Below are 27,455 nucleotides of genomic sequence, written 5' to 3'. Positions count from 1 at the left end.
TGCTTCTCAGGCCAACATTTTGCATCCATGATCTTAAATTTTGGAAATATAGCCTAAATTTTGGATTTCAGGAGGTTTCAAAATAAAATTGGTTCAATTTCTCTTCATAAATTTGGTCAAATTTTCAAGAATTTCTGAAATTTCATCCTAAATTTCAAAACTTTTGGGTATTTTGGCTGAAATTCTGCATATGTCAACCAAAACTTCTCAAATTGAAAATAAAAAGCGAAAAAAAAAAAAAAATAGAATTTTTTATTTTATTTCTAAAGCATTCACAGACATCCTATCATTTCCCATACTTTCATTCATAATTTCCACAATTTATTATAAATTTCCAATGATTCTTTAAATTGAAATCAAAATTTTTACAAATTTCTCAAAATTTTCATGGAAATCCAGAAGCGTTATGCAATTGTAGTTCCTCCAGGATAATTGTTGGTAATAATGATGTCATCTGAACAACCCACTACCAGTATCTCACATCTCCTTCCTCACAAAAACAGTGATCTGAGTAACACTGTATAAAGCCAAAATCAGAAACAACTTTCCTAAACTTTTCAAGTTAAGCGTTGGGATTAAGACCATGAATGACCATGTTCAACTAACACAACTTGCCACTCTCTCCTGAGCAACATATCTGAGAGGTTGCTTCTTGCAAACTTCCTCCAAATCCCTATAACTTTAGACATCCAATTGATATTGTGTCCAACCAAAATTAAATGCCAATAAAATCAGAACCCAAACAAAATTCAGCCTAACCACTTAAGAGAATGTCTCAACTATACCCTTTATCTACCAACTAGCTTTCAGGCTTTTAAGAGTTCCATCTGGCAGATATGGTGTATACTGGCTGCCACTAAACCAATTCATAACTAAACAAAGATCCACTGATGTCCATACCCTTTAGAATGTCCTCTGTATCGACATCCATTGCATGCTTCCTCACAGAAGTGGCAATAGCCTTAGCACAAGAAGAAGGGGATAGAAATAGATGGAAAACATAAGAAAAAAATACAAACGAATGGAGGAAGATGAGCCAAGAAAACATAAAGATCAGTAGGATAGGCACTAAATAGGAAATTTTGGATTAAAGAACAAATGGGGAGAGAGAAAAGGAGGGAAATGGGTCATGGACAAACAAAAATGTGACTCTCAAACCTACTACACCTCTATTCATTGTTGATCACATCAAAACCCCTTTAAAATCAATAGGACCTAATCCCCCTTCCTAGAGAACTGCCACCCTTTGACAATCCTAGATGAGCTTCATTGATAATATTTTGAAGAAATTTGCTTTTGCAATGAGTTCCTAAAAATGTTTACATTTAAAAAATAAAAACAAAGGGGAAAAAAAAATAGTGCAATATAACCTAGCCTGTAACAGGAGGATGAACTGCACACAGTTAAAACCTTGAACAGTTTCTGCAAAAGGTGACTAAGATCAAGACTCAACTTGAATATTGAAATTTAACAGCACAAAATCTTCCCAGATTATGCCAGGTAACTTTCCCTGAATTTGCCATTATGCCTAGGGCCAGCCACCCTTCAACAAGGGGTGGACAGTGATAAAAACTAGCCATGTAAAGCCTCAATTCCAATAAATATTGATTTTTATCAAATCCAAACACTAGGTAGTGACAGTTTTAATGACCAAAGCATCAAATAAAACCAAAATAATACATATTTTAATTACCAATGTACTATCTATAGTTGAATTATAGTTCATAGTTAATATACAAGGATGCAGAGTCCTCAGTCCCTTGATAAAGTATTGTGTTAATTTGCACTCAGGACCATATAAAATTGGAAGAAAAAGGAAAATAAATAGATAACAGCATTAAAAATGAATTACAGCAGGGAATAATTACAGGAGACGGTAATCTGGCTTCAGCAGCTCGGGCATGGTAGACAAAACACTCCGTTGGTGGACCTCTGAAAATAAAACAATAGCAGTTAGAAATAACAACACACAGCTGTTTCCTCTTACAAAATCAAAGCTCATGTATCTTATTTTCAGAGAGTATTTAGTTTTTTTTTCCTCTTTTTTTTTTCCCTGTAATAACTAAGGGAACTCCAGATTACTGGACAAGACTGAACATAGACCATGTTAACAGCATCAGAAACAGCCTTAAACAGGGGCAATCTGTTTATTTCTCAACTGTGAATATCTCAGATCAGGTCAAGTTTACTGTAGTTGGATCTGCATGAGCATGGATCATAACATTTCCGAATCTCAAGAGGATTAAACATCTATACTACACATAAGCCTGAAAATAAAGATCATTTTGTGGACCAAAAATATTCATGTCTTAAAAATATAAGATTAAATTTGTATTCCTAATGAAATATCAATGTTTTAAAAGGCGAAGGCGTGAGGCGAGATAATCTAACTCTTAAGAGGCGAGGCATAAGCCTTAAGACGTTGGGGCGCAAGCCTTTGAGAATTTTTTTTTTTTTTGATAAAAATATGTAAATAAATTACATATATTTTACAAATAAATAAAAATTAACAAAATCACAAATAAAAAGTTTAAAAAATAAAATATAATTTGTAAACTCCTTGTTGGGCATTCAAAAATTGCTAACTTTAATTCATCACATAAATCAACATTACAATGTTCAAATTACTTTCAAGATCTAAGATACAACTCTCAATTATTTTGGAAAAGTAGAGGTTCAAAAGTTTTTTAAATCAATTCATATTATGAAATTCCTTTTATATATACACAGAGTTAAAATTTTCTATCCAAATCTAACTTGAGATTCACACGCCCAAAATGCATAAGCCTCAACTAGAAAGGCACGAAAGGCGTGCCTTTTGTACTAATGCGTAAGCCTTAGCATGTAATGCGCTAGCTTTTTTGGGATTTGGCATTTTGGATTGAGCCTCAAGGCGCTTTAGCCCTATCTTGCCTTGAGGCGAGCCTCAAGACAAGCCTTGATTGAGCCTTTTAAAACATTGTGAAATATAGATAAAACATCTCTATCATTTAGAGTATTTTTTAAAATATATATATAATAAGATTTAAACCAAAAAAATAACTGCGCATGGCCTCAATTTAATTCCCGTGAATTAAAAATATCTTTGCTTTTGACTACAGAAAATTAATTAATTTTTTATAATTAAAATTTTAACAATTTATTACTATCCTTTGAACTTTAATTAATTATATTCTAATTAACATTATTTTGAGTACTATCAATAAGAATCAATTGCACTAAAAAAACATATTTCCTAAAAATAAATAAAAGCAACATATCATAAATGCTAACTAGAGAAGCAATATTAGGATTAGCATCTTCTAAACTTCTTAAAAGTATCTAATATCAATCAAATGAATTAAAACCTAAGTTATGATATACAAATATCACGAATAAAAAAGACTATATCAGATAGGTAAAGGTTTACCTAAAAAAAGAAATTTTGCTTAGAAAAATTAAAAAAAAAAAAAAAACTAAAATTAATGGAATCATAAATGCTAATTGAAGAAAATATATCACCAAAAAAAAAACAAAACAAAACAAAACAAAAAAAAAGTAAAGCTATGACATCTTAAAACTATTCTAAAGCATAGAATATCATTCAAATTTACAACAATTTAACTTCTAAATGATTAATATTAATTATTAGTAATAAAACCAAACACCCGAAAGTGCCTTCGAGATAACAAAATCCAGATTTATTTCAAATTAAAAGAAAATCAATAATAGACCATTAAATAAATAAATAAATAAATAAACAGTGGCTATAGAGATTTTAGCTAAAAAATCACAATTTATATTGCTGTTTAATAGCTAATGTGTAAAAGAATTTAAAATTAAATAAAATTTTACAAGCATGCTCTTGTAAAATTAAATTAGTATGAAGATCTATATAAAATATAAATATATTAAATGTTTTGCTCAAAAACATTATTTTAGATGATAATAACCTTTGACTTTTTTCAGAATACTTTATGCCTGCCTATCACATAATAATATATTATGTCTACATGTGTCCTTTTAGAATATTGAGTCAACAAAATTATTCCAATAGCCTACTATATGTAAATATTTGTTACATAATAACTCAAGTTACTCTTATTGATGATAACAATAGTCTCATCAATCTATGTTATATAATTTTCTTTTTAAAATTATAATTTTAAGAATAATGTGATTTATTATAAATTATGTCATAAATATCAAATCTAAATAATTATATCCACAACAAAGTATTATCAATTTGTTTCCATAACACGGTATTATCAATTTGTTTGAAATATATATAGATTAACACTAGATACCTATCTTACAACAACAATAAGAAGCCTTGAGTCCCACTAGGTGGGGTCAGCTACATGAATCCCTTTCCGCTCGTTCACACAATCAATGACATTTTCCTCAACTAGCATAAGAGCTATTAGATCCTTTCTCACTACCTCATTCTAAGTTATTCTAGGACCAACTCCACTCCTCACTAGAGCACTTTGGTGTACATTTCAAATGTCTAAACCATCTAAGTCGCCCCGCTCTTATCTTATCTTCTACTGGTGCTATACCTACCTTATCTTATCTTTACAATTTTATAAAAATAAGAAGTACAAATATTCTTCAACATTTAGGTAAACACATGGTTTTCTAAGGGGGGGTAGGGATGGGTAGCAAGGGGTTAGTGGTCTCTCATCTTCAAATTGCAGATAATATTGTTCATCCTTCAACTAACCGAAGAGAATTATTCTTGAATGTTCTAACTATTCTTAACTTTTTTAGAACATTTCTAATTTAAAATAAACTTGGAGAAGAGCATGGTTTTAGATAGTGGTCCCAAGACGTCTCATAATGGTCACGAGATCGCCACACAGGAAGCAAATGTTACATAGTGAGAAACGCTCACAAAGGTAGTGAATTTTTTTCCCAGATGCCCAACCATGTTCAAATTCAAGAATAAGCATGGAATCTTCTAAAACATGAATTTTAATGAATTTTGGATGGTATTATTCAACCAAGAAACCCTCTTTAACAGGAAACAAGTTCTTTATGTCAAATGTTGTGCATGGAAAAAAGAGTTTTTTTTTCTACTTTTTCATTGTTTTAATGAACAAAAAGTATAGAAATGTAATTGAATTAGACATGACATAAGCATGTGTGTGTGTGTGTGAAATTCATTACAAAGTCATACATGAGCATGAGTGCAGTATAACAAGTCACCACCATATAGAATGACATGAAGTTTAATTCTCCACCTCTATTGTCACTTTGGGTTCAAGATTGAGAATCATCACCCCACGCTTGTGAAAATACAAAACTAAATAGACCCATGTTCACATCATTTCTCCGTTTCTCTTTAAAAATCCACTAGTGGCAAAAATCCAACTAATAAACGACGTACAAAATCTCCTCCTTGACAATATCTTGGATCGTATTCATACCCATTGGTTGACATTGGGGATGGGGATGGGGCTAGCTTTGGGTAGTGAATAAAAGAGTCACTAGACCAATTGGGATAAGAATATGCAAGATGTGTACCATAGTAATTATGAGGTGGTGAATAATAATAGCTATCATGAGATCCATATGAGCGATGAATCATGTAATCCAAGTCTCCAAAACCACAAACCGCACCATAAGAATCTTCAAAACAGTCACAATCTCAATGGAAGCAACTTCTTGTAGGTTGTGTCCCAACTCAACTACTCCCACAAGGGCCGTCACTAATAGCACTCCTCTTGGATTGTTAAGATAGGTACAATGGACGAATACCCAAAACACAATTTTCTGACACATCTTGTAATCCATAATTATCCAGAATGATGTGCCCTTGTGTAGTAACCATAGCCTCCTTTTGCCCCTTGCACGTAATCATACATTACACCATCACCACCACCACCACCACCATCATCATCGTCAGTGGGATCAAACCTTGATTATCATCACTTTGTCAAGGTTCAGAACTTAAAATATCTGTTGGTGGTTGGTCACCTGCTTTTGTAGTACCACCACCTTTTTCATCTAAGCAATTCGAATTAACTTAGCCATCAAGTAATGGTATTCTCACTCCTATAGTCCATTGAGTCAAAGGATCATCTTCTTCAAAGATACAAGTTAATGGGGTTAAAATTATCTTTACGTCCTACTAGCTTCTCCTCATCATTTGCCTCAACTTACGCATCTTGATGTAATGCATGAAAACAAGTTTTACAACCTTATGAATTTCAGCAAGAATTCCTTGTTTTAGAGTGGATGACACTAAATTTCTCCAATTACATTCACAAATTGAAGCGCATTAGTTTAGGCTAAGAACTCTAATTGCTAACAAGCCATAATGAATCCACCATTTGGCATCATTGAATAATTGAAGAAAAAACATATCTAGGTATAGCATATAAATTTAGAAAAGTAAAACTTAAACATTCAAAAATAAAAAAATAAAAAAAAAAATTGTTATTAAACATCCGTAAATTACCAGGGTTTGTTTGTTTACTCCTCTCTGGGCCAATAGGGTAGCAAATGTCTCTTGTTTGTCCTGATATAGAAATAACTAAAAATAGATGATTTTGTAAATTAATTAATTAGATATACATTATATCTTATTATATAGTTTAAACCTTAATAGTCATTCTCTCCATTAATTATAATTGAATGCCCAATCCTTGCTTAATACTCAAATTTGAGTATCTATACCAGGCACCAATTTAGTTTCATTTTTTTCACTCCCACCATAAATTTTCTAGCTGATTCAGGCGAGGGTATGGCACCATAAAGAAATGAGAATTGACAAAGTAGCCTAAAATTAGATTCATAAATATACTAATGAATAATAATACTATAATACAAGTGCATAGTAACATAGGATGCTGCATAATTTATTAGTTAAATAGTAAAGAAATGCATTTCTTAATGCTAACCATTGAAAACTCCACAAATTATCAATTGTTTTCCAGTAATCCTTGTAAAATCAGCAAACTTTTTTAATGGCAAATTTTTCCCAATTAATTGCTTCGTATATAAAATCACTGCCGAGTTGTCACCTTTTCGTTGCTCCTTGTCTTGTTTAGGAGTCTCGCTGGATGGTAATCTAGGTCAATTGGTTTTTCTAATATCCCTCTCTATTATTTGTTTATTTTTAGGGTTCAAATGGGGACAGCTTTCTCCAGATCTGTGTTCATTTTGTCTTGATAGTTTAAAACAGTTTCTCATATTGTTGCACTTTGCTTTTGCTTGGAATAATCAGAATAAGCTTTTTGATCTTCTGGGGGAAAGTTGAGTTTGTATGGAGCCAGTGGAGGACTTCTTGGTCATTTCATTCTCTAGTTTTCATAGTAGGAAGGATGCAGATGCTTTCTGGAGATATGCAGTTTTCGCAGTCCTGTGGGGTTTATGGCTGGAATGAAATGCTCATATACTTATGAGGAGAAAGCTCATTTCCTCTTTATTATGTAAAAAACGATTCATGATTTAGCCTCGCTTTGTTGTGTTGCTAATGGATGCTTTAAAGGACTGAGGTTTTCTAATATCCAATGGGATTGTTGTTTTCCTCTATTTCCTTTTTTTATTCTTTTTGAGTAGGAGGATTCCTTATTCTCTGTTTTGTATATTCTTTCTAATATAATGATTTAATCTTGTTTGTTATCAAAAAATAAATGGGTTTGTCTAAGATAAAGGCTTGATTTGATTTTTCTTCCCAATATAGTTAACAGCAACAATCCATTGCAGAGTAGGAAACCTTTGTAGGCACTACCTCTCAATTTATGTACCTTATGTTCTGATTGCTCAGAATCAGCATCTCATCCTTTCTTTTTTTGCATTTCTTTTTCTGTTGGAGGATATGGAGTAATCTGTCTGGCACATTTGAAGAGAATTTGGTTTACCCCAAGAAGGTGGAGGATTTGTTGACAAATTCTTTTTATAGGTTTTGGGAAGGATGGAGACAGATATGCTTTGTGGATATGTGCATATTTTGCTATTTTGTGGGGAATTTGGTTAGAACAAAATGAGCATATTTTAACTAGGAAGAAGATTGCTCATTCTTCGTTATGGGAAGGGATTAATTATTGGGCTTAGCTTTGGTACTTGGAGATGTGTCTTTTTTGGATATACAGTGAGATTGAATACAATGCTATTTCGACTGTGGTTTCTTCCTTTTGGTTAAGATGATGTCATATTCTCCTTCTTGTACTTTATCTTCTTTGATGAAATCTCTTTTCTTTTTATCAAAAAAATTAGGAGAACATGCGTTTAATTTTTTTAATTATATGTAATGAGTAATATATAGTTCATACTTCAGCTATTGCAAAACCATGTAGCACCATCTATTAGAGTACCACGTCAATGCCACATCCATAGTACCAACGCTTTTGGACACTTTCTTTCACATGCATAGATGCTTCATAAATGAGTAACTAATTTTAAAAAAATATATTTTTCAATGTTTTCAACACTTATATCGCACTCTTGGAACTCTTCCAAATTTTTTTAAAACTTGTTGAAGGCATAATAATACATTGTGATATTGTTCTAATTTATTTTATTTATAAAAAAAAATTCACAATTACATAGGAAAAGCAATGCAACTCTAGCCATTGGGTTTTTCAAGACATTTTCAATGGAAAAAGTAACATTGTGAGATTACTTACAAAATAAAAAATAAAGAAAAAGATACGTATTTATTTGTTAGACTTTTTAATAGTGTTGATTAAATAATAAAATGTAATTTTTTAATAAGAAATATATAAATATAATATTACATAACTTTAATTATTGTGCTCCAGTCTTATTATGTCTTACATTTTTAGGATTTCTTATGTCTACGCATCTATAACGTATTGTAGCAATATATCCCATGCCTATATTTGTATTTTATAGTTGCAGAAAGAATATTAGATTTTATATGTGATGGGGATCAGCATACCCTACTGTCACGAGCTAAGCTTGTTCAGGGCATTATGCTTGCCTGTGACCGTTTGTCTCGTGTGTTTGGGATGGGTTTTCATCACATAAATACTAGTGTAGGGTTATTTTCCAGTATTTATTTCATTGTATGTCAAATAAGGTAGTATGACTCTTCGGTCACTTTGATGTTTCCTAGTGTCAAAGTAAAAATGGCATAGAAAGCTCTTTAGGGGAGGGTAAGTGCTCATCAGTCATTGTAAAACTTACTAGCTTTTGTCAACATGTTTAGCCTACTTGCCTCCCTCGCTAAGCACACAATGTCAACGGAGGTGGCATAATGAATTACGTTTGCGTCAATGTTTATTGCTTGCTTGCCACGGCTTTCATGAATTGATTATTGTTTCCGCTCCTATTTGAGTGAATGCTAATGAAATTGTGTCGTGGATGAATGTTGGTAAACGATAGGCTGGCTAGTTAAGCAAGAGTGCTTTAGCTAGCGCCACACGGCCCTTCACAAAGGTGTGAAAATAGTTGGCCCGTGACACTTGGTATCAGAGCCCAAGGCTCAGTTGCTACAAGAATTCAGTTACCTTCGTTGTGGGATTTGGAAAGCTTTGGTAAGTGACCATGGCACCAAACAATGCTGATAGGATCAGCGCGCTGGAAGCGCAGGTTGAAGAAACAACCAACAATATGGCCAACGATATGGCCCAACTGAGGGGACTTGTTGATGAAGTGATGGGATCACACCAGCATCAAGCAAGTTTGACAAGTGAAATGTCAGAGGACTTTCACCACACTAGAAACTTTGCAGGCCCAGATGGCTGATCTGGATGCAAAGGTGAATCTGATGGTTCTAGCTATGGAGAACTCCAACACTCCGGGAGTTAGCAAGACCAAGGTACCGGAACCCAGGACATATGGGGTTGCCCGTGATGCCAAGAAGTTAGAGAACTTCTTGTTTGATATGGAACAATATTTTCACGCTGTGAGGATCGCCTCAAAACAGGTTAAAGTGGATACTGCAACCATGTACTTGGTGATGCCAAACTGTGGTGACGTGCTAAGTACAATGACATTGAAAATGGAAGTTGTGTAATCGATAGTTGGGCAGACTTGAAGAGAGAGCTCAAGGCCCAATTCTTTCCTGAGAATGTTGAGTATAATGCAAGGAAAAAGCTGAGAGACCTCAAGCATACTAGGTCAATCAGGGAATACGTGAAACAATTTTCTACTTTGATGTTGGATATCAAGGATATGTCGGAGAAGAACAAGTTGTTCTATTTTCTAGAGGGGATGAAACCGTGGGCAAGAACTGAACTTCATAGACAAAGAGTTCAAGACTTGTCTACTGCACAAGCTGCTGCAGAACGCTTGATTGACTACGCTGGGGAGGATACCGCTTCGTCCAAAGGGTCTGGCGGAGAAGAAAACAATGGAAAGTCTTTCAAGAAAAGCAAAACCAAGAGTGGGGGAGCCGACTATAAAGCATCAACCTCAAAGGAAGCTTCATCGTCTCGAGGGTTCAACACACCCAAGGAAAAAGGTAAACTTGAGTGTTACTTGTGTCGAGGTCCTCATAGAGTTTTTGAGTGCCCTCACAAAGCAACACTTAATGCTTTACAAGCTTCCATTGCAGAACAGGCAGTAAAAGACGATGGGGAAGAGGATGATACCCTGAGGATGGGTGCAATGCAGCAAGTGAGCGCATTGGAAAAGCAGGCTAAAGCCCCAAATGTTACACGAGCTAGAGGGCTAATGTTTGTGGACTTGAGAATCAATGGGAAGAGTACCCACGCTATGGTGGATACTGGGGCTACCCATAACTTTGTTTCACAATCGGAAGCTTGGAGACTCAACTTATCCTTAGAGAATGATACAGGATGCATGAAAGCAATTAATTTTGTAGCCCAGCCTACTCTAGGAGTAGCCAAGCAAGTTATTGTGAAGCTTGGGCAGTGGGAAGGTCATGTGAATTTCACAGCGGTGTCATTGAATGACTTTCTAGTCATTTTGGGAATGGAGTTCCTAAGGGGGACGAAGGCAGTGCTGATGCCTTCGGCTGGTTCCCTATGTCTAATGGGAGATCACCTGTGCATGGTGCAAGTTGTTGCAACGAAAGGAGACGATGGGAAGTTCCTTTCAGCCATGCACCTCAAGAAGAGTTTGAGAAAGGAAGAGCAGACATATCTAACCACGGAGGTGGTAGATGAAGAAGTAGGCCAAGAGCTGGTGCCTACGACCATCCAAGCGATGTTGGATGAGTACAATGAGGTGATGCCGGATAAGTTGCCTCACAAATTGCCTCCACTACGGGGTGTGGAGCATGAGATCGAGCTATTTCCAAGAGTGAAACCACCTGCTAAAGGACCATATCAGATGGTGCCTCCAGAGCTAGCAGAATTGAGGAAGCAATTTGATGAGTTATTGGAAGCGGGATATGTTCGCCCTTCCAAAGCACCTTTCAGAGCACCGGTCTTGTTTCAAAAGAAACATGATGAGAGCCTGCGGATATGTGTAGACTACCGCGCGCTCAACAAGGTGACAATGCGCAACAAGTATCCTATTCCGTTGATTCCTGATTTGTTGGATCAGTTGAGTCATGCCACGTACTTCACTAAACTTGACTTGAGGTCAAGCTACTATCAAGTGAGGATTGCTGATGGGGATGAGCCGAAGACTACTTGTGTGACACGGTATGGGGCATGTGAATTCTTGGTGATGCGGGATGCCATTCGGTTGACGAATGCGCCTGCAACATTTTGTACCTTGATGAACCAGGTTTTTCATGAGTACCTTGACAAGTTTGTCATGGTATACCCGGATGATATTGTTGTCTATAGTTCCATTCTGGAGGAACATAAAGAGCATCTACGGAAGGTGTTCAACAGGCTGAAGGGGAACAGTCTGTATGTGAAGAAAGAGAAATACTCTTTCACTCAGCAGAGCATCAAATTCTTTGGTTATGTGATTGAACAAGGTCATATCAAGATGGATATGGAGAAGGTAAGGGCAATTCAAGAATGGAAGATCCCAACAACAATGAGGGAGTTGCGTTCCTTTCTTGGCCTTGCCAACTACTATAGGAAGTTCGTAGAGGAGTATTCACAGAGAATGGCTCCTATGACAGAACTACTGAAGAAGGGTCATGGGTGGAACTGGACAGAGAAGTGCCAGGAAACCTTTGATGACTTGAAGGATCCCATGATGAGAGATCCGATACTTGCTCTTTCAGATGTCATGAAACCCTTTGAGGTACAGACAAGGTCTTAAATTTCAATTTCGACTCAAATTTCGAAGCTCTAAAAGTACAGAAATTTCGACGAAAATTTCGATTTCGATGTCAATTTTGATTTCGATTTTAAAAAATAATGGAAACCAGTAAGAGAACATGGAAATCTTTTATGAAGCTTTAGAAATGATTAATTGACATAATAATGTAAGTTTTAGGACTAATATATTACAAGTAAATACATCTATGTAGTGTATAAGGTGGAGAAGTTGTAATATAATATGTGTGTCAAACATATTTGTAAGATAATGTACATTAAACATAATTAGTGAATCAATTAATACAAATGAAATTCATAAATCACTTAAATATTATTTATTATACAAATAATGATAATTTAGAAATGAATGGTTAAATAAAATGTTGTTGTAAGTTTATTTTTTCATATAATTTCAAAAGCACTTGTAATAATCATTTGTTTCGATAAAATAAATTAAAAGAGAAATTTCATTTTACTCCTAAATCTCTCATTTGAATTTCAAGGAAATTTCATTACATAGTTCAAATTTCAACAAGTTTTGCTAAAATTTAGAGATTTCGATAAATTTCGGATGATTTGTTGAGATTTTGACGGAAATTATGCAAGATAGAAATTGACATCCATTTCGATTTCGAGGGTGACAGAAATTGGAAATTTTGATGGAAATTTCAACAATTTCGTGGAAATTTAAGACCATGTGTACAGACAGATGCATCAAACTTCACCCTTAAAGGAGTTTTGTTATAGAAGGAACATCCTGTTGCGTACGAAATTCGTAAGCTTCGTGAAGCAGAGCAGAAGTACACAGCTTAAGAGAATGAGATGCTAGCGGTGATACATTGTCTCCACGTGTGGAGGCATTACTTACTTGGGTCTAGGTTTGTGGTGAAAACAGATAACTCAGGTGTTAGCCATTTCTTCACATAGCCAAAGTTAACACCCAAGCAGGGCCGATGGCAGGAATTCTTGGCAGAATTTGATTTTTCCTTTGAGCACAAGGCAGGGCGATTGAACCATGTCGTGGATGCATTGAGTAGGAAGGCCGAGCTAGCGGCCTTACAAATGGTATGACTGTAAGTGTTGTTACCACAACGATGCGGGAGGAGCGCATCAAGGAGATCTTAGTCAAAGATCTAGTTGCGCAGAACTTAATGAAGCTTACCGAAGATGGGAAGGCACGACAGTTCTAGATGGAAGATGGATTGCTGATGACCCATGGTAACCGGCTCTTTGTGCCACGAGCTGGTGATCTGAGGAAGACATTGTTGAAAGCATGTCATGATACCATGTGGGCCAGAGATCCAGGATGGCAGCGCACTTTGGCCTTACTGAAGCAGAGGTACTATTGGCTGCACATGCATGATGATGTGGTTGATTATACCCGAACTTGTCTCACTTGCCAACAAGACAAGGTGGAGCAGAGGAAAATTGCAGGGCCGTTGGAGCACCTACCAGTACCATCCAAACTGTGGGAAAGTGTCTCATTGGACTTCATCACCAACCTGCCCAGAGTGGGAGATGCAAGGTCTATACTTGTTATCATAGATAGGTTTTCGAGGTATGGTACATTCATAACCGCACCAAAGTATTGTTCGGCAAAGGAGACGGCAAAGTTGTTTTTCAAGAATATTGTGAAATATTGGGGTGTTCCCCAAGACATTGTTAGTGACCGAGACTCAAGATTCACCGGCAACTTCTAAACAGAACTTTTCAGAATCCTCGGTTCACAACTTGAAATCTCTTCAAGTTATTACCCACAGACAGATGGGCAGACGGAGAGATTCAATGGGCTATTGGAAGAGTACTTGCGCCACTTTGTCAACGCCAACCAGAAGAATTGGGTGCAACTACTTGATGTGGCTCAGTTCTGTTTCAACGCCCAAAAGAGTTCAAAACAAGAGCCTTTTTTAGCTCATTACAGGACAGCAGCCGCTATTACCTCTCATAGTGGATGAGTCGTACAAAGGAAAGAGTCGCAGGGCGTACATTTTCACCACATAATGGAGACAGAATGCTGAGATTGCCCGAACCTACTTCAAGAAAGCTTCTAAGCAGATGAAGAAGTGGGCAGATCAAGGGAGGCAACCGCAGCACTTCAACATAGGTGACTTAGTGCTTGTTAAGCTCAATCTTGAACAAGTCAAGTCACAACGAGGACAAGATAGGAGACTACTTCGCAAATATGAAGGAACAGTCCCCATCTTGGCCAAAGTCGAGAAGGTCTCTTATAGAATTGACCCTCCGACTTGGATGAAAGTGCATCCTGTGTTTCACGTCAACTGCCTCAAGCCGCACAACTCCGACACTGACAATCCGAGCAGAAGTCAGTCAACCAGAGCATAAGTGAGTACAGTTCCACTTGATAGACGTGAAGTTGAAGATATACTTGCAGACAGAGAGTTCATATCCTCAAGGAAGTAGCGGCAGGAGTTCTTAATGAAGTGGAAAGGCCTTGGTGATGAAGAAATCTGTTGGGTTTCTGCGAAAGATATGCAACCGTTCGTGGACAAAGTTGAAGTGTACCTAGCGTCAAAGTCTACGAGGACGTCGACCGCATAAGTGGGGGAGAATGGCACGAGCTAAGCTTGTTCAGGGCATTATGCTTGCCTGTGATCACTTGTCTCGTGTGTTTGAGATGGGTTTCCATCATGTAAATACTAGTGTAGGGTTATTTTCTAGTATTTATTTCATTGTATGCCAAATAAGGCAGTATGACTCCTCAATCACTTTGATATTTACTAGTGCCAGAGTGAGAATGGCATAAAAAGCTTTTTAAGGGAGGGTGAGTGTTCATCGGTCATTGTAAAACTCACTAGCTTTTGTCAACGTGTTTAGCCTACTTGCCTCTCTCACTAAGCACACAATGTCAACGGAGGTGTTGTTAATGAATTACGTTTGATTCAATGTTTACTACTTGCATGCCATGGCTTTCATGATTTGATTACTGTTTCCGTTGCTATTTGAATGAATGTTAATGAAATTGTTTCGTAGATGAATGTTGGTAAACGATAGGCTGACTAGTTAAGCGAGAGCGTTTTAGCTAGCGCCGCACGGCCTTTCACAAAGGTGTGAAAATAGTTGGCCCGTGACCCTACCTATGTCATTTTCAGATGTTGTGACACATGGACGGTCTCCCGATGTCCACATTTCCTTTGCCGACATGATAACACGTGGATGACCTCCCGATGTCCGGTTCATAATTGTTTGTAGATTTTGAATGGATTATTTGAAGACTTTTTAGTGTGGGAAAGACCTGAGTAAAGATGCCGAAGCAAGTCCGAGTTCAAGACCCATGTGGGCCCCACACGATCTTGTGGGCCCACACAAATTGGGCCTCCCTTTGACTTTTGTTTGTATTTAATTTGTGAACATGCAAGACAACTTGCTTGCATGTGTATGTTAGGAAACTGTGTGAGTATGTCTAGTGAGTTGGAGTGTTAGTAAGTGGTGCTTAGTATTTATTGTGTCTAGAAAGTTGGAGCATTTATTTTGTTAGTAACTTGTAAAAGTAATTAATGCATCTAGTAAGTTTTTGTCTTTATTATTTGTGTCTCCCATGCTTGTGAGGGAATTGTTAGTTGTTTAATGTCTTTGTTCCCCCATGCTAGCTAAGCTTATTAATGCTATGTCCCCCTATGCTAGCTATATATATACCCCTTCATTGTAAGAACTATGTGTAGAGAGAAAAGTATTGTTTTTGAATTAAAAAGGTTTTTCCTTTGTGAAGTTTGTAAAGCTTTGTCCAATCCTTGCGATTGTGTAGTGAGAGCCTACATCGTTCTCCTCGGAGATCATGTGGTGAGAGACCACTATTCTATCCAGCAACTCCATCCCTATCCCACTTGCACGACTTCCCTCCATCACTCACACAGCCACCACCAAGTTACACCCAAGGCCAACAATCCACCATTCCATTGCAGCATACATATTACATTTCAAAGTTTGCACGAAGGACTTCAGGAGAGTTCTATCTTGTGTAGAATATCGTCAAGTCAACCATCATTTTGATTGGTAAATTCAGCATTCATTTGGATCATTACATACTTACAGCAGTTTGACTTCCCCTCCATTACATTGCTGCGTTTGTCTCAGTGTTTTAAAGCTTATTCCAAGGAATTTTCTGGCATGGTCTAAGACTTGTGTTGAACAACGTCAAGTCATCCAAACAATTCTCTTGGTAATTTTAGTACTTGTGTTTGAATCCTTGCTATATATTGTAGACCCTTGCTTATATTGAAGCCTCTGCTGGAAATCTGAAATTCCATATTTGATAAGCCCTTTGAATCCATAGATTGCAATATTGATACTTGCTACTTTAAAATCAATTGTGGGAATATTGCTTGCTGACAATAGAACTTAAATGTTTGAAATTTTGAATAACATATTTGTTGCATATAACTTGATTCCTTTGTGAAAGAACTCTTGGGACTTATTTCTGAACAGCATCATACACCGTTTAAAAATTCAACATGTGAAATGAAGTTTGATTTATTGTGTTTATGTTTAGTTAATTGAGTTCTTAAATCAAAGTGTCTTGAGTGTATGTGCTTGTGTGAGGGTTGAAACCGTAGGACTGGGCCACCCTTACCCATCCTACATCATCTTGGTATCAGAGCCTAGGTTTGGTTAGGCTGAACCCTCAAAGTCCCATTCCCTTAGCTCGCAGGATTTTAGTCTTAGACTAAAACAGTCACAGGATTTTGCCCAGAACAGCCCACCTATATTATGATGGGATTTTAGTTTTAGACTAAAACAGCCACAAGATTTTGCCCAGAACAGCCCACCTATATTATGAATTTTGGATATTTGGAACTTAGTTTGGTTAGGTTTACACTTGACCCTACTTTGTGTGACCAAACACCATTCCAAGGGCTTCCCTAGTGTGTTTGAATCCTTTCCCAACCCCTAGGATGTCTACTCAAGTCAGGAATCCTTACCGAGGTCGTAGGATTAATGATGAAAGAGAACCACCTAGGCCTCCTAGAGAAAGACCTCCCCTCCTTCCACAAAGGCAAGTGAATCGTCAAGATGACTTTGCTAAGAGACCCCCACGTCATGGACCCTATGCCCAACATTGGAATGATGAGGACTATGACGTTGATGACTTTCACATTAGGAGACCTTACCATAAGGACCATCGTGATCCTTACAAGGATGTAATGAAGATAGAAGCCCCCACCTATAATGGTCAGATGAATCCTAAAGTCTTCCAAGATTGGTTGACTGGGATGGATTCCTATTTTGATTGGTGTAAGATGACTGACCCTCATCGGGTTAAGTTTGCAAAAATGAAGTTAACAGGGCAAGCCAATCTCTATTGGATAAATGTCGAGAGGCAGGAAGCAAGGTTAGATCATAAACCCATTGAGCATTGGGATCTAATGAAGGATAGGTTAAGGGAGAAGTATGTACCCCTTAGTTATAGAGAGCACCTTATAGACCAGCTTTACAGCTAGCGTCAAGGTAGCATGACTGTTACAAATTACATGAGTCAATTCGATGAGTTGTTTATAAGATGTGGCATCTACAAGACTGTTAGTCAGCAAATCTCCCGATTCTGCCTAGGATTAAAGCCCGAACAAAGGAGAAAATTGTTTCCCCATCACATTGAGTCCCTTGAACAGGCCTATAATTTAGCTCATGACTTTGAGCAAATGACTAAAGGGCCCATGGGAAAATGATTTGATACCTCTTCAAATGAGTCATGCTCTCGAGAGATACAAAGTTATGACAAGTCTCAACCAATGCAATCAGGTCAAGATATCTCCCAAGGGAGTAATTCCATAGTCCAACAATCTATGGACAAAGGAAAAGCACCCATGATTGGATCCTCTCACCAGAGTTCTGGCAATGCATTGTACTTCAGGTGCCATAAACAAGGACACTTTTCCGACCAATGTCCCACCAAGAACTTGGTGCTTGATAGGGAAGATGGTCAGAAAAAAAAAAAAAAAGGACAAGAAAGGAACTAGTGGAGAATCCTTGACTATCATCAGTGAAAATCAATTTGAATAGGAGAGTCAAGATACTCAGGTAGTGAATGAGGTTGTTACTAAGGGGACTAAAATACCCCTTCCTGATAAAGAAACACCCCTAGAAGTATCATCGCTACCTTAGTGAGTCATTTCCCATGAGAGACAATCAACATGTCATTGACCTTGTTCCTTATTCATCTCCGCTTCATTTACCACATCATAGAGTGAACCCGATAGAACATGGGGAGCTGAAACAAGTGAATGAATTACAGGAACATGACTTTGTTCAGAAGAGTTTAAATCCACTTGCCTGCCCTACTTTCCCTAATCCCAAGGAAGATAACACTTTGAGCACATGCATCAATGATAGAGCAACCAACAAGATTATCATCGAGAATAGGTTTCTCAAAACCATTGTTCCAATGGAGATGTACAGCTCATAGGTCACTTCTTGAAAGCCTTGAGAACCATGTTAGGCACCAAACCTAAATGTTCTAGTGCTTACTACCCCAAACTAATTGGCAAGTTGAAGAAGTGACTAGGAGCCTTAGGGACCTATTGAGATGTTTGGTAGTTGAAAACATCATAGCTTGGGATTTATACCTTCTTGTGGTCAAGTTTACATTCAGTAGTTCAATGGATAAGACCGCAATACTCGGCCTATTTCAGGTTAACACAGGATATAGTTCTAGAAAGCCTGTAGATCTTATTCCACTACCACTTAAGTCTAGAGTGAGTGAATCGACTGATGCTTTTGCAAAGCATATACACAATCTACACTCTGAAATAAGAATGAAGATTAATTTGAATCATGAACATTATAAATCTACTGCTGACATACATTGCAGGTTGAAAGAATTTTCAAAGGCTGATATGATTATGTTCCATATTCGTCCTGAGCGGATTCCATTAGGAAAGGTGAGAAGTTACATACTTACAAGATGGATCATTTCAAAATTTTAAAGAAAACTGGTTCTAATGCTTACATGCTTAATATTCCTGTTGATTTTAGCATAAGCAATGTTTTTAATGTTGAAAATCTAACCCCATTTTTTTTAGCATCTTCTTTTGTGGAACCTTCAAATTCTAACCCTGCAGGTGATCCCACTCCTTTTGAACCTGAAAAGCCAAAATTGCCTTTGCCTCTACCCCTTCCCATGCCCAAGAACCTTGATGTAATCTTGGATGACAAGACAAAGTTCACACAAGCAGGATCACACCGAAAGTACTTGGTCAAGTGAAGAGGTGAGCCACCTCCTGAGAGGAGCTGGAATTTTAAAGAATACCTCCTTCATCTTAACTCGGAATGTTACTCCTAGTACTTCACCTCTGATTCTTCAGAGAAGAATTCTTTTGGGCACGGGAGAGATGATGGGGATCAACAGTCATTTTCAGATGTTGTGACACATGGACGGCATCCCGATGTCCACATTTCCTTTGCCGGTATGATAACACGTGGACGACCTTCCGATGTCCACATTGGTTCATAATTGTTCGTAGATTTTGAATGGATTATTTGAAGACTTGTTTTGAAGACTTTTTAGTGTGAGAAAGATCCGAGTAGAGATGTTGAAGCAAGTCCGAGTTCAAGACCCATGTGGGCCCCCACACAGTCTTGTGGGCCCCACACGGCTCCATTGGGCCCACACGAATTAGGCCTCCCTTTGACTTTTGTTTGTATTTAATTTGTAAACATGCAAGACAACTTGCTTGCATGTGTATGTTAGGAGTGTTTGTGTGAGTATGTCTAGTGAGTTGGAGTGTTAGTAAGTCGTGCTTAGTATTTATTATGTCTAGAAAGTTGGAGCATTTATTTTGTTAGTAACTTGTAAAAGTAATTAATGTGTCTAGTAAGTTGGTGTCTTTATTATTTGTGTCTCCCATGCTTGTGAGGAAATTGTTAGTTGTTTAATGTCTTTGTCCCCCCAAGCTAGCTAAGCTTATTAATGCTTTGTCCCCCCATGCTAGCTATAGATATACCCCTTCATTGTAAGAACTATGTGTAGAGAGAAAAGTATTGTTTTTGAATTAAAAAGGTTTTTCCTTTGTAAAGCTTGTTAAGCTTTGTCCAATCCTTGTGGTTGAATGAGAGGTTACGTTGTTCTCCTCGGAAATCAGGTGGTGAGAGACCACTATTCTATCCAGCAACTCCATCCCTATCCGACTTTCACGACTTCCCTCCATCACCCACACAGCCACCACCAAGTTACACCCAAGGCCAACAATTCACCATTCCATTGTAACATACATATTACATTTCAAAGTTTGCACGAAGGACTTCAGGAGAGTTCTATCTTGTGTAGAATATCGTCAAGTCAACCATCATTTTGATTGGTAAATTCAGCATTCATTTTGATCATTACATACTTACAGCAGTTCCACTTCCCCTCCATTACATTGCTGCGTTTGTCTCGGTGTTTTAAAGCTTGTTCCAAGGAATTTTCTAGCATGGTCTAAGACTTGTGTTGAACAACGTCAAGTCATCCAAACAATTCTCTTGGTAATTTTAGTACTTGTGTTTGAATCCTTGCTATATATTGTAAACCCTTGCTTATATTGAAGCCTTTGCTGGAAATCTGAAATTCCATATTTGATAAGCCCTTTGAATCCATAAATTGCAATATTGATACTTCCTAGTTTAAAATCAATTGTAGGAATATTGCTTGCTAACAATAGAACTTAAATTCTTGAAATTTTGAATAACATATTTGTTGCATATAATTTAATTCCTTTGTGAAAGAACTCTTGGGACTTATTTCTGAACAGCGTCATACATTGTTTAAAAATTCAACATGTGAAATGAAGCTTGATTTATTGTGTTTGTGTTTAGTCAATTGAGTTCTTAAATTAAAGTGTCTTGAGTGTATGTGCTTGTGTGAGGGTTGAAACCGTAGGACTAGGCCACCCTTACCCGTCCTACATCAATATGCCACTTTGTATATTCTTACATTAACTTATAGACTTATTATAATAATATATTATCAACCCTTTATATAAATTCCAAATTATATTAAAATTTATTTAAATATAGCAACTATGATTATTCATATTCAATCACGTGCAACAGCACATGACATATTGGCTAGTACACCATAAAGCATTTAAAGAACTATTCTCGAGACTAAAAACCAAGATTTCAGAGACATTTTAGGACACAGGGATGTCATACTGAGACCAACTTAAGTTGTAAATGGTACACCAAAATGGATCTGCATTTCAATGGCTGTACCAGAATATTCTTTTCATCAAGATTCTCACTCTTAAGGCATGATACATTATTGGTCCACAAACTAACAACTTAAGTTTTTAGGTAAAGTGGTAATCTAACATGGTACCCGAGTTGGTAACCAAGAGGTCATGGGTTGTAGTCTTGTTGCCCATGTTTATCATATGATTGTTAAGAATTATCTTATTCCCTATAACTGGTATTGTCTAACGTTAGTTTATCTCTCCACGTGCTGTCAGGCTGCATGTATTGGGGAGTGTCAATGCATGATATGCATTGCTGGCCCACAACTTAAGGTAAAGTGGATATCTAACATGGTACGAGAGTTGGTTACCAGGAGGCCATGGGTTCTAGCCTTGTTGCCCATGTTTATCATTTGATTGTTAAGAATTATCTTATTTCCTATAACTGGTGTTGTTTAACATATGTTTATCTCTCCAAGTGCTGTCAGGCTGCATGTACAGGGGAGTGTTAATGCATAATATACATTGTTGACCCACAACTTAACAGCTTAAACTTTTAGGTAAAGTGGTAATCTAACACTCACTTCTTTAAAAATCTCACGGCAACAAAAGACACAGTAACTATATATATTGCCTTCTATAACACTGATGTTGGACTGCCAGAAATTTTATTGGCTTTCCTTTTTTCAATACAGGTACAATCAAAGAAAAAAAAGTGCCAGTTATTAGAAAATTTCAACCATAAAAGGCAGCAAAAAAGAAATACTAACATAGAAAGAAAAAAAAAAAGCACAATGATATGACGGTGAACAGAGAGCACAAGACTGCAACAGTCAATCCTACAAATCAGATTCTAATGCACATATGATCTCAATCCAATGTGATCATACTAAATCAGATTCTACATAAGGCAGCAGATTCGATGAGCTCCCTATCATAGGATCATATCATGGGCAAAATTCAACCCTAATCCAATGTGAAACAGAAATTAGGCAAGGTCTTTTTGCTTTAAAATTCTGTAATTATGTACAGAAAATAGGCTCAATTAAGTAAAGCATGGCAAGACAAATGATAAGATGTAAAAATGATTGAGGAAAATGTGAAAATCATATGGCAAGATAAAAGCAGATACAACTAGAAATTAAAGAAATTTTGGAATATCAAAGGTTGCGATAGTTGATGATAAAACAGGAGAATGTCAAATAAAGTAGCTTTCTCTTGAGCAACCAAAAATATGGCCACATATGGAGAAGTGTGGAGTTTTGACTGAAGACACTAGAAGTCTTAAGACAAAAAAAATAATGGAAGAATCTATGAGGAGAGGCTATTTGTGTGCGTGTTGGATGACATAGGGCATTCATAGTCAGCTTCAGTTGGTATTGGAGTTGTTTGGGGGATCAAAATAAGTTAACCCTATGTTTGGAGAAGCCTTGGATTCGGATTTGTATTGGCTTTGGATAAGATGTAATATAAAATTGCATTGAAATTTGTCCAAATCCACCCAAATCCAAATCCAGGGTCTGAAATCCATGTTCCGAAATGCAGCCGAAGAGGAATCTCCACAAGATCCAAATAACATAAATGACCAAGACCAGACCTCTCCACAATCTCCTCCTAGGCCTCCATGGGTAGAGAAAGAGTACAAACCATCAAAGGGATTATCATTCTTACGCATTTCTTGAAGCTTTGGTATCCCGGGCAAACATCTTGTAGGACAACAACTTTCCTTCTAGATGATGTAAAAGTAGGTTAACCCTGCTTATGCTGAACCTTCTAGGTTTCCTTCCACTTTGAGGCTCATCATCACCATTGATAATTGTGCTCTCAATGTTATTCTCAAAAATATAATCAGCAGAGTCATCTCTATGCTCATCATTAATTCCACTGGAACTAACATTCTCAACATTTTCCTCACTCTCATCATTCCGCTGCCCATCCTCTCCATCATTAAAAGGGAAAATATAAAAATAACGCCTCCATTTTGCAGAAAAATTAGGATGGAATACACGTGGCACCTACAATGATTTAGATACACCTACAATGAGTTAGAAATTCAGAATCTGTAATAAATACATAATTAATTTTAAAAATTGGTAAACATTAGAATTTTTTTTTAGTAACAGTTAAAAATATCCAGTAGCTGCTTTCAAGAAAGCAAAAAGATCTTCTCAAAAATCAGTAGTGCTTGCATTAATTGGTTTACTTCATGGACAAAATAAACAAATGTTACAGGGGCTATTTAGTATCACTGCCAAAACAAAACAAAAAAATTGCAGAAACAAAAACAAGAAATGAAAAATGAAAACCAAAAACATAAATTAAAAACTGAAAACGAGAAACTTAATATTTCCAAAACTAAAACAAATATAAAACCTAATTAAACTCATGTTCACTGTTGTCTTTGAATGAAATAATAATTAAAAATGATGAAAAAAATTAAAGAATTAAACAAAAACATAATATTAAAATAGAAATTAATTATAATTATTTTATTTAATTATAATTAATTAAATTATGTTTATATATAAACACATATTTTAAGGCTCCAAGAGCAATCCTATTGTACAAGAAAAATTAAAATGATGAAATATTAATGTTTTGATTGAATCTTATTATTTTTTTTCAAATATAAAAAAAATTAATTAATATTTTAATTTTAATTACATTTTAAATTCACATGGACATATTGTTTTAATTTTATTTAAAAATTTAGTATAGAATGAATGATTTAATATACAAAAGCCAATTCTGCATATTAAGTACTATAGCAACAGGTTGCCACAAAAACTGAAAATAATAAAATCTGAATTTCATTTTTTTTTTAAACTAACACAAACAAACACGCAATACGCTGTTTCTTTGCTATACAGCAAAAAAAATGTAATAAAAAAAAATCAGAAAGAATACCAAACAGCCACTCATTAATTTGTTAAATTGGTGAACATAAGTTAATAAAAGATAAGTAGTCTAGCTGCTATCATGAAAGGAAAATTCATCATCTCAGAAACCAGGAGTAATTAAAACATGACAGCTTGCATTATCTGCTGGACTTCATAGACAAAATGAACAAGAAGTTACCTCAGACACAGATGAGACTCTGAGCTTTCCTGGTGCTGCACTGTTGATGGCATCTTCAACATCTTGAACCTTAACATCCTTCCGCCAAGTATCTACAATCACAATCACAATCACAATCACCAAACGATAGGGAAAATTACATCAAACAATAGAATGGTGGAAGTGAAAGAAATTATACAAATCCCTCTCAGATTTCAAAAAATACAGCTCGATATCATCTAAAAAAAATAAAATATTTTTGGAAGATTCGGAAAGGTAGAAATAGTTGGAAGTATTGAGACAAGATGTTCCAATTGAAATTAAAAATTTGAGGGGAAAATCTAGCAACAAAGCTACAAATTTGCACAAGCTGGGATGGGCTTTCCTTAAAATGTTGAAGGATACAACAACAACAAGCCTTAAGTCCCACTGTGTGGGGTCGGTTACATGAATCCTTTTCTACCGATTCATCCGATCGAGAGCATTTTCCTCTCTAGCCCAACAGCTATTAAATCATTCTTCACTACCTCATTTTAGATTATTTTAGGTCTACCCTACCCCTTTTAATACCAGGAAAAATAACTAACTCACTCCTCACAAGTGCGCTACTAGGCCTGCGTTTCAAATGCCCAAACCATCTAAGCCCCCCCCCCCCCTCCTCCCTTATCATGTATGCGACCAGTGCTATGCCTAGTTTATTTAATGAATGTTTGTTTCTTAACTTATCTTTTAATGTTAAACCACTAGTCCACCTTAAAATTCACATTTTTAAAACTTTTACTTTCTTTACATGTTCCTTAGTTGCCCAACATTTTGGTCCAAAAGCATGGCTGGCCTTATAGCCGTCTTATAGAACTTTCCTTTTAATTTTAAGGGTATTCTATGATCACACAACATACCTAATGCACTCCTCCATTTTGCACAACTTGCTTTAACTCTATATATTACATTCTCTTCAATTTCTCCTTCTACTTGCATAATAAATCCAAGATATCAAAATTTACTAGTACTATTAGTTACTTGATTATCAACTTTAGTCTTCTCTCAGATACTTCCCTTACATTAACAAAATTACATTTCGTATACTCTGTCATATTCCTGCTTATCCTAAAACCTTTAGACTCTAAAACAGTTCTCCAAAGTTCTAACTTAGATTCCACACCACTCCTACTTTTATCAATCAAGACAATATCATCTGCAAACAACATACACCAAGGGATCTCATTTTGGATATTTCTTGTGAGTTCATCAACCATTAAAGCAAAAAATGAGGACTCAAAGTAGAAACTTAATGTACACCTATTGTGATTGGCAATTCTCAAGATTCCCCTCCTATAATCCTAACGCTAGTCATTACCTATCATACATATACTTAATAACCTCAGTATACCTACTGTAGACTCCCGTCATTTCTAAAACCCACTAAAGAACTTCCCTAAGTACTCTATCATCGTTTTCTCTAGGTCAATAAAAACCATATGCAAGTCCCTCTACTTTTCCCTAAACTTTCATCAATCTTCTTAAAAGATAAATAGCTTTTGTTGTCAATCTCCTAGGCATAAAACCAAATTAACTCTCTGAAACTCTCTTTTCTAGTCTTGTTCTTTGTTCAATAACCCTTTCCCATAGTTTCATCATATGACTCATAATCTTAATTCTGCAATAGTTATTACAATTTTGAATACCGACTTTATTTTTGTTAAAGGAATTAACGTGTTTTTCCTCCATTCCTCTAGCATTTTCTTGGTTTCTATAAAACTAAGAAGGATATAATCAAAAAAAAATCTTTTGAGTCCAATTTTAAAGGAATTGTCAATACATGTTTAGCAAGACCAAAAGTCCCAGCTTTGATATTTTTGTCTTTTTGGTCATATTTTAGTTCTTTGAATGGAATTACTGTGCATAAGGTTCTCGAGGAGTCAAAAGGTAAGCAAGACTAGGATTTTTAGCTCCCAAATCATCTCTCTGCAAACACTGTGGACAAGGTTGTTTTCCTAGATTTTTTGTTTGTTTCCACTTCTGGGCTTTTTCAACAAGTGATTCTCGCTAACATTCAACATGACCAAAGGGTTTTATTTCCTAATTCTCTTCTGAAGAAAACAATGGCAAATGCAAACAACACCTTCTGGAAGAGCTCCCATTCAAAAAATTATAGCAATGCAACTAACAGTCACAATTTTTACAATTTAACAAAGTACATGACTGCATGACTTTTATTGACTAAGATTGCCTTCAAAAAACTTGGTTAGCTTTAGAAATCTACAAATGCTTTAGGATGCCAAAATGCTGCAACGAGAATCAATCATAACAATGGAAGTTTCATGAATGTAATCATGGCATTTTATATATTACTCAAAAATATGTTTTATAATGAATTTTTTGTGCAAATCTACACATTCAACACACTAGTTGAAATTTTCATGTAAACCTATGTAGCATCATATCTACAACCATATCATGATGTCAAGGAAAAAGAACTTATTCCAAAAAAGGCCACCTTCAATTATAATTCTAAAAATAGGGTTCAAGATAAGATACTTTTTGCATAGGAAATAAGCTTTCAAAAAAGGATTCGAATAAGTTTGGGAATTTTCACTATGAAAAATCTACAATAGCTCATTATTCTAAAATACGATGGGGAAACAATTATTTTTTTTTTTTAAAAAAAACTTACATTACATTTGCCACATCCCTAACCTAGAGTGCGACCAACCAACACACAGCCAAGTTAAACCCATCAAATCCACTTGATAACGTTTGACGGCAATGAAGAGTACAAATTTTCATATGTAAATTTGATTTAAGACAAATAAATTGAACTAGAAGAGAAAAGCAATGAGGTTAATCTAAATGGAAAACTTCTAGTCCAATTCTTCTCAGATTTCTCACTTGGACATTTCATTGAACAAAATGCTGCTTGTAGTCAACATTTATTAGTCCAACATATTCAAAGAAGCTAATAACACGTTCCAAAAATCTTATACACATCCAGTCTCAAGCCTAGCTAATTATCCTATATCAGGGCTTGACCACTCCTTATAACAAAATTCCTATTACTATACAACCCTCATCACTAAGTTTACTTACAAAT

The 27,455-nt window shown here is 36.0% G+C and overlaps 1 protein-coding gene across 5 annotated transcripts in view; it reads right to left on the bottom strand.

Annotated features, from left to right (window-relative positions):
• LOC131166419 (uncharacterized) overlaps positions 1-27,455 on the bottom strand; it is a 49,387-nt gene that overhangs the window by 4,211 nt on the left and 17,721 nt on the right. For 4 of the 5 annotated variants that reach the window (XM_058124949.1, XM_058124950.1, XM_058124952.1 and 1 more), the window contains 3 exons: positions 24,386-24,477; positions 22,979-23,322; positions 1,869-1,932 (listed from right to left, as the gene is read on the bottom strand). In XM_058124949.1, coding sequence (XP_057980932.1) covers positions 1,869-1,932; positions 22,979-23,322; positions 24,386-24,477 — 500 coding nt within the window. The remainder of the gene's footprint in view (positions 1-1,868; positions 1,933-22,978; positions 23,323-24,385; positions 24,478-27,455) is intronic. The other variant, XM_058124953.1, reaches the window with a different exon arrangement.

This window comes from Malania oleifera, chromosome 10 (assembly GCF_029873635.1).
Source record: "Malania oleifera isolate guangnan ecotype guangnan chromosome 10, ASM2987363v1, whole genome shotgun sequence".
Lineage (NCBI taxonomy): Eukaryota > Viridiplantae > Streptophyta > Magnoliopsida > Santalales > Ximeniaceae > Malania > Malania oleifera.
This window is presented reverse-complemented; position numbering and strand designations above follow the sequence as displayed.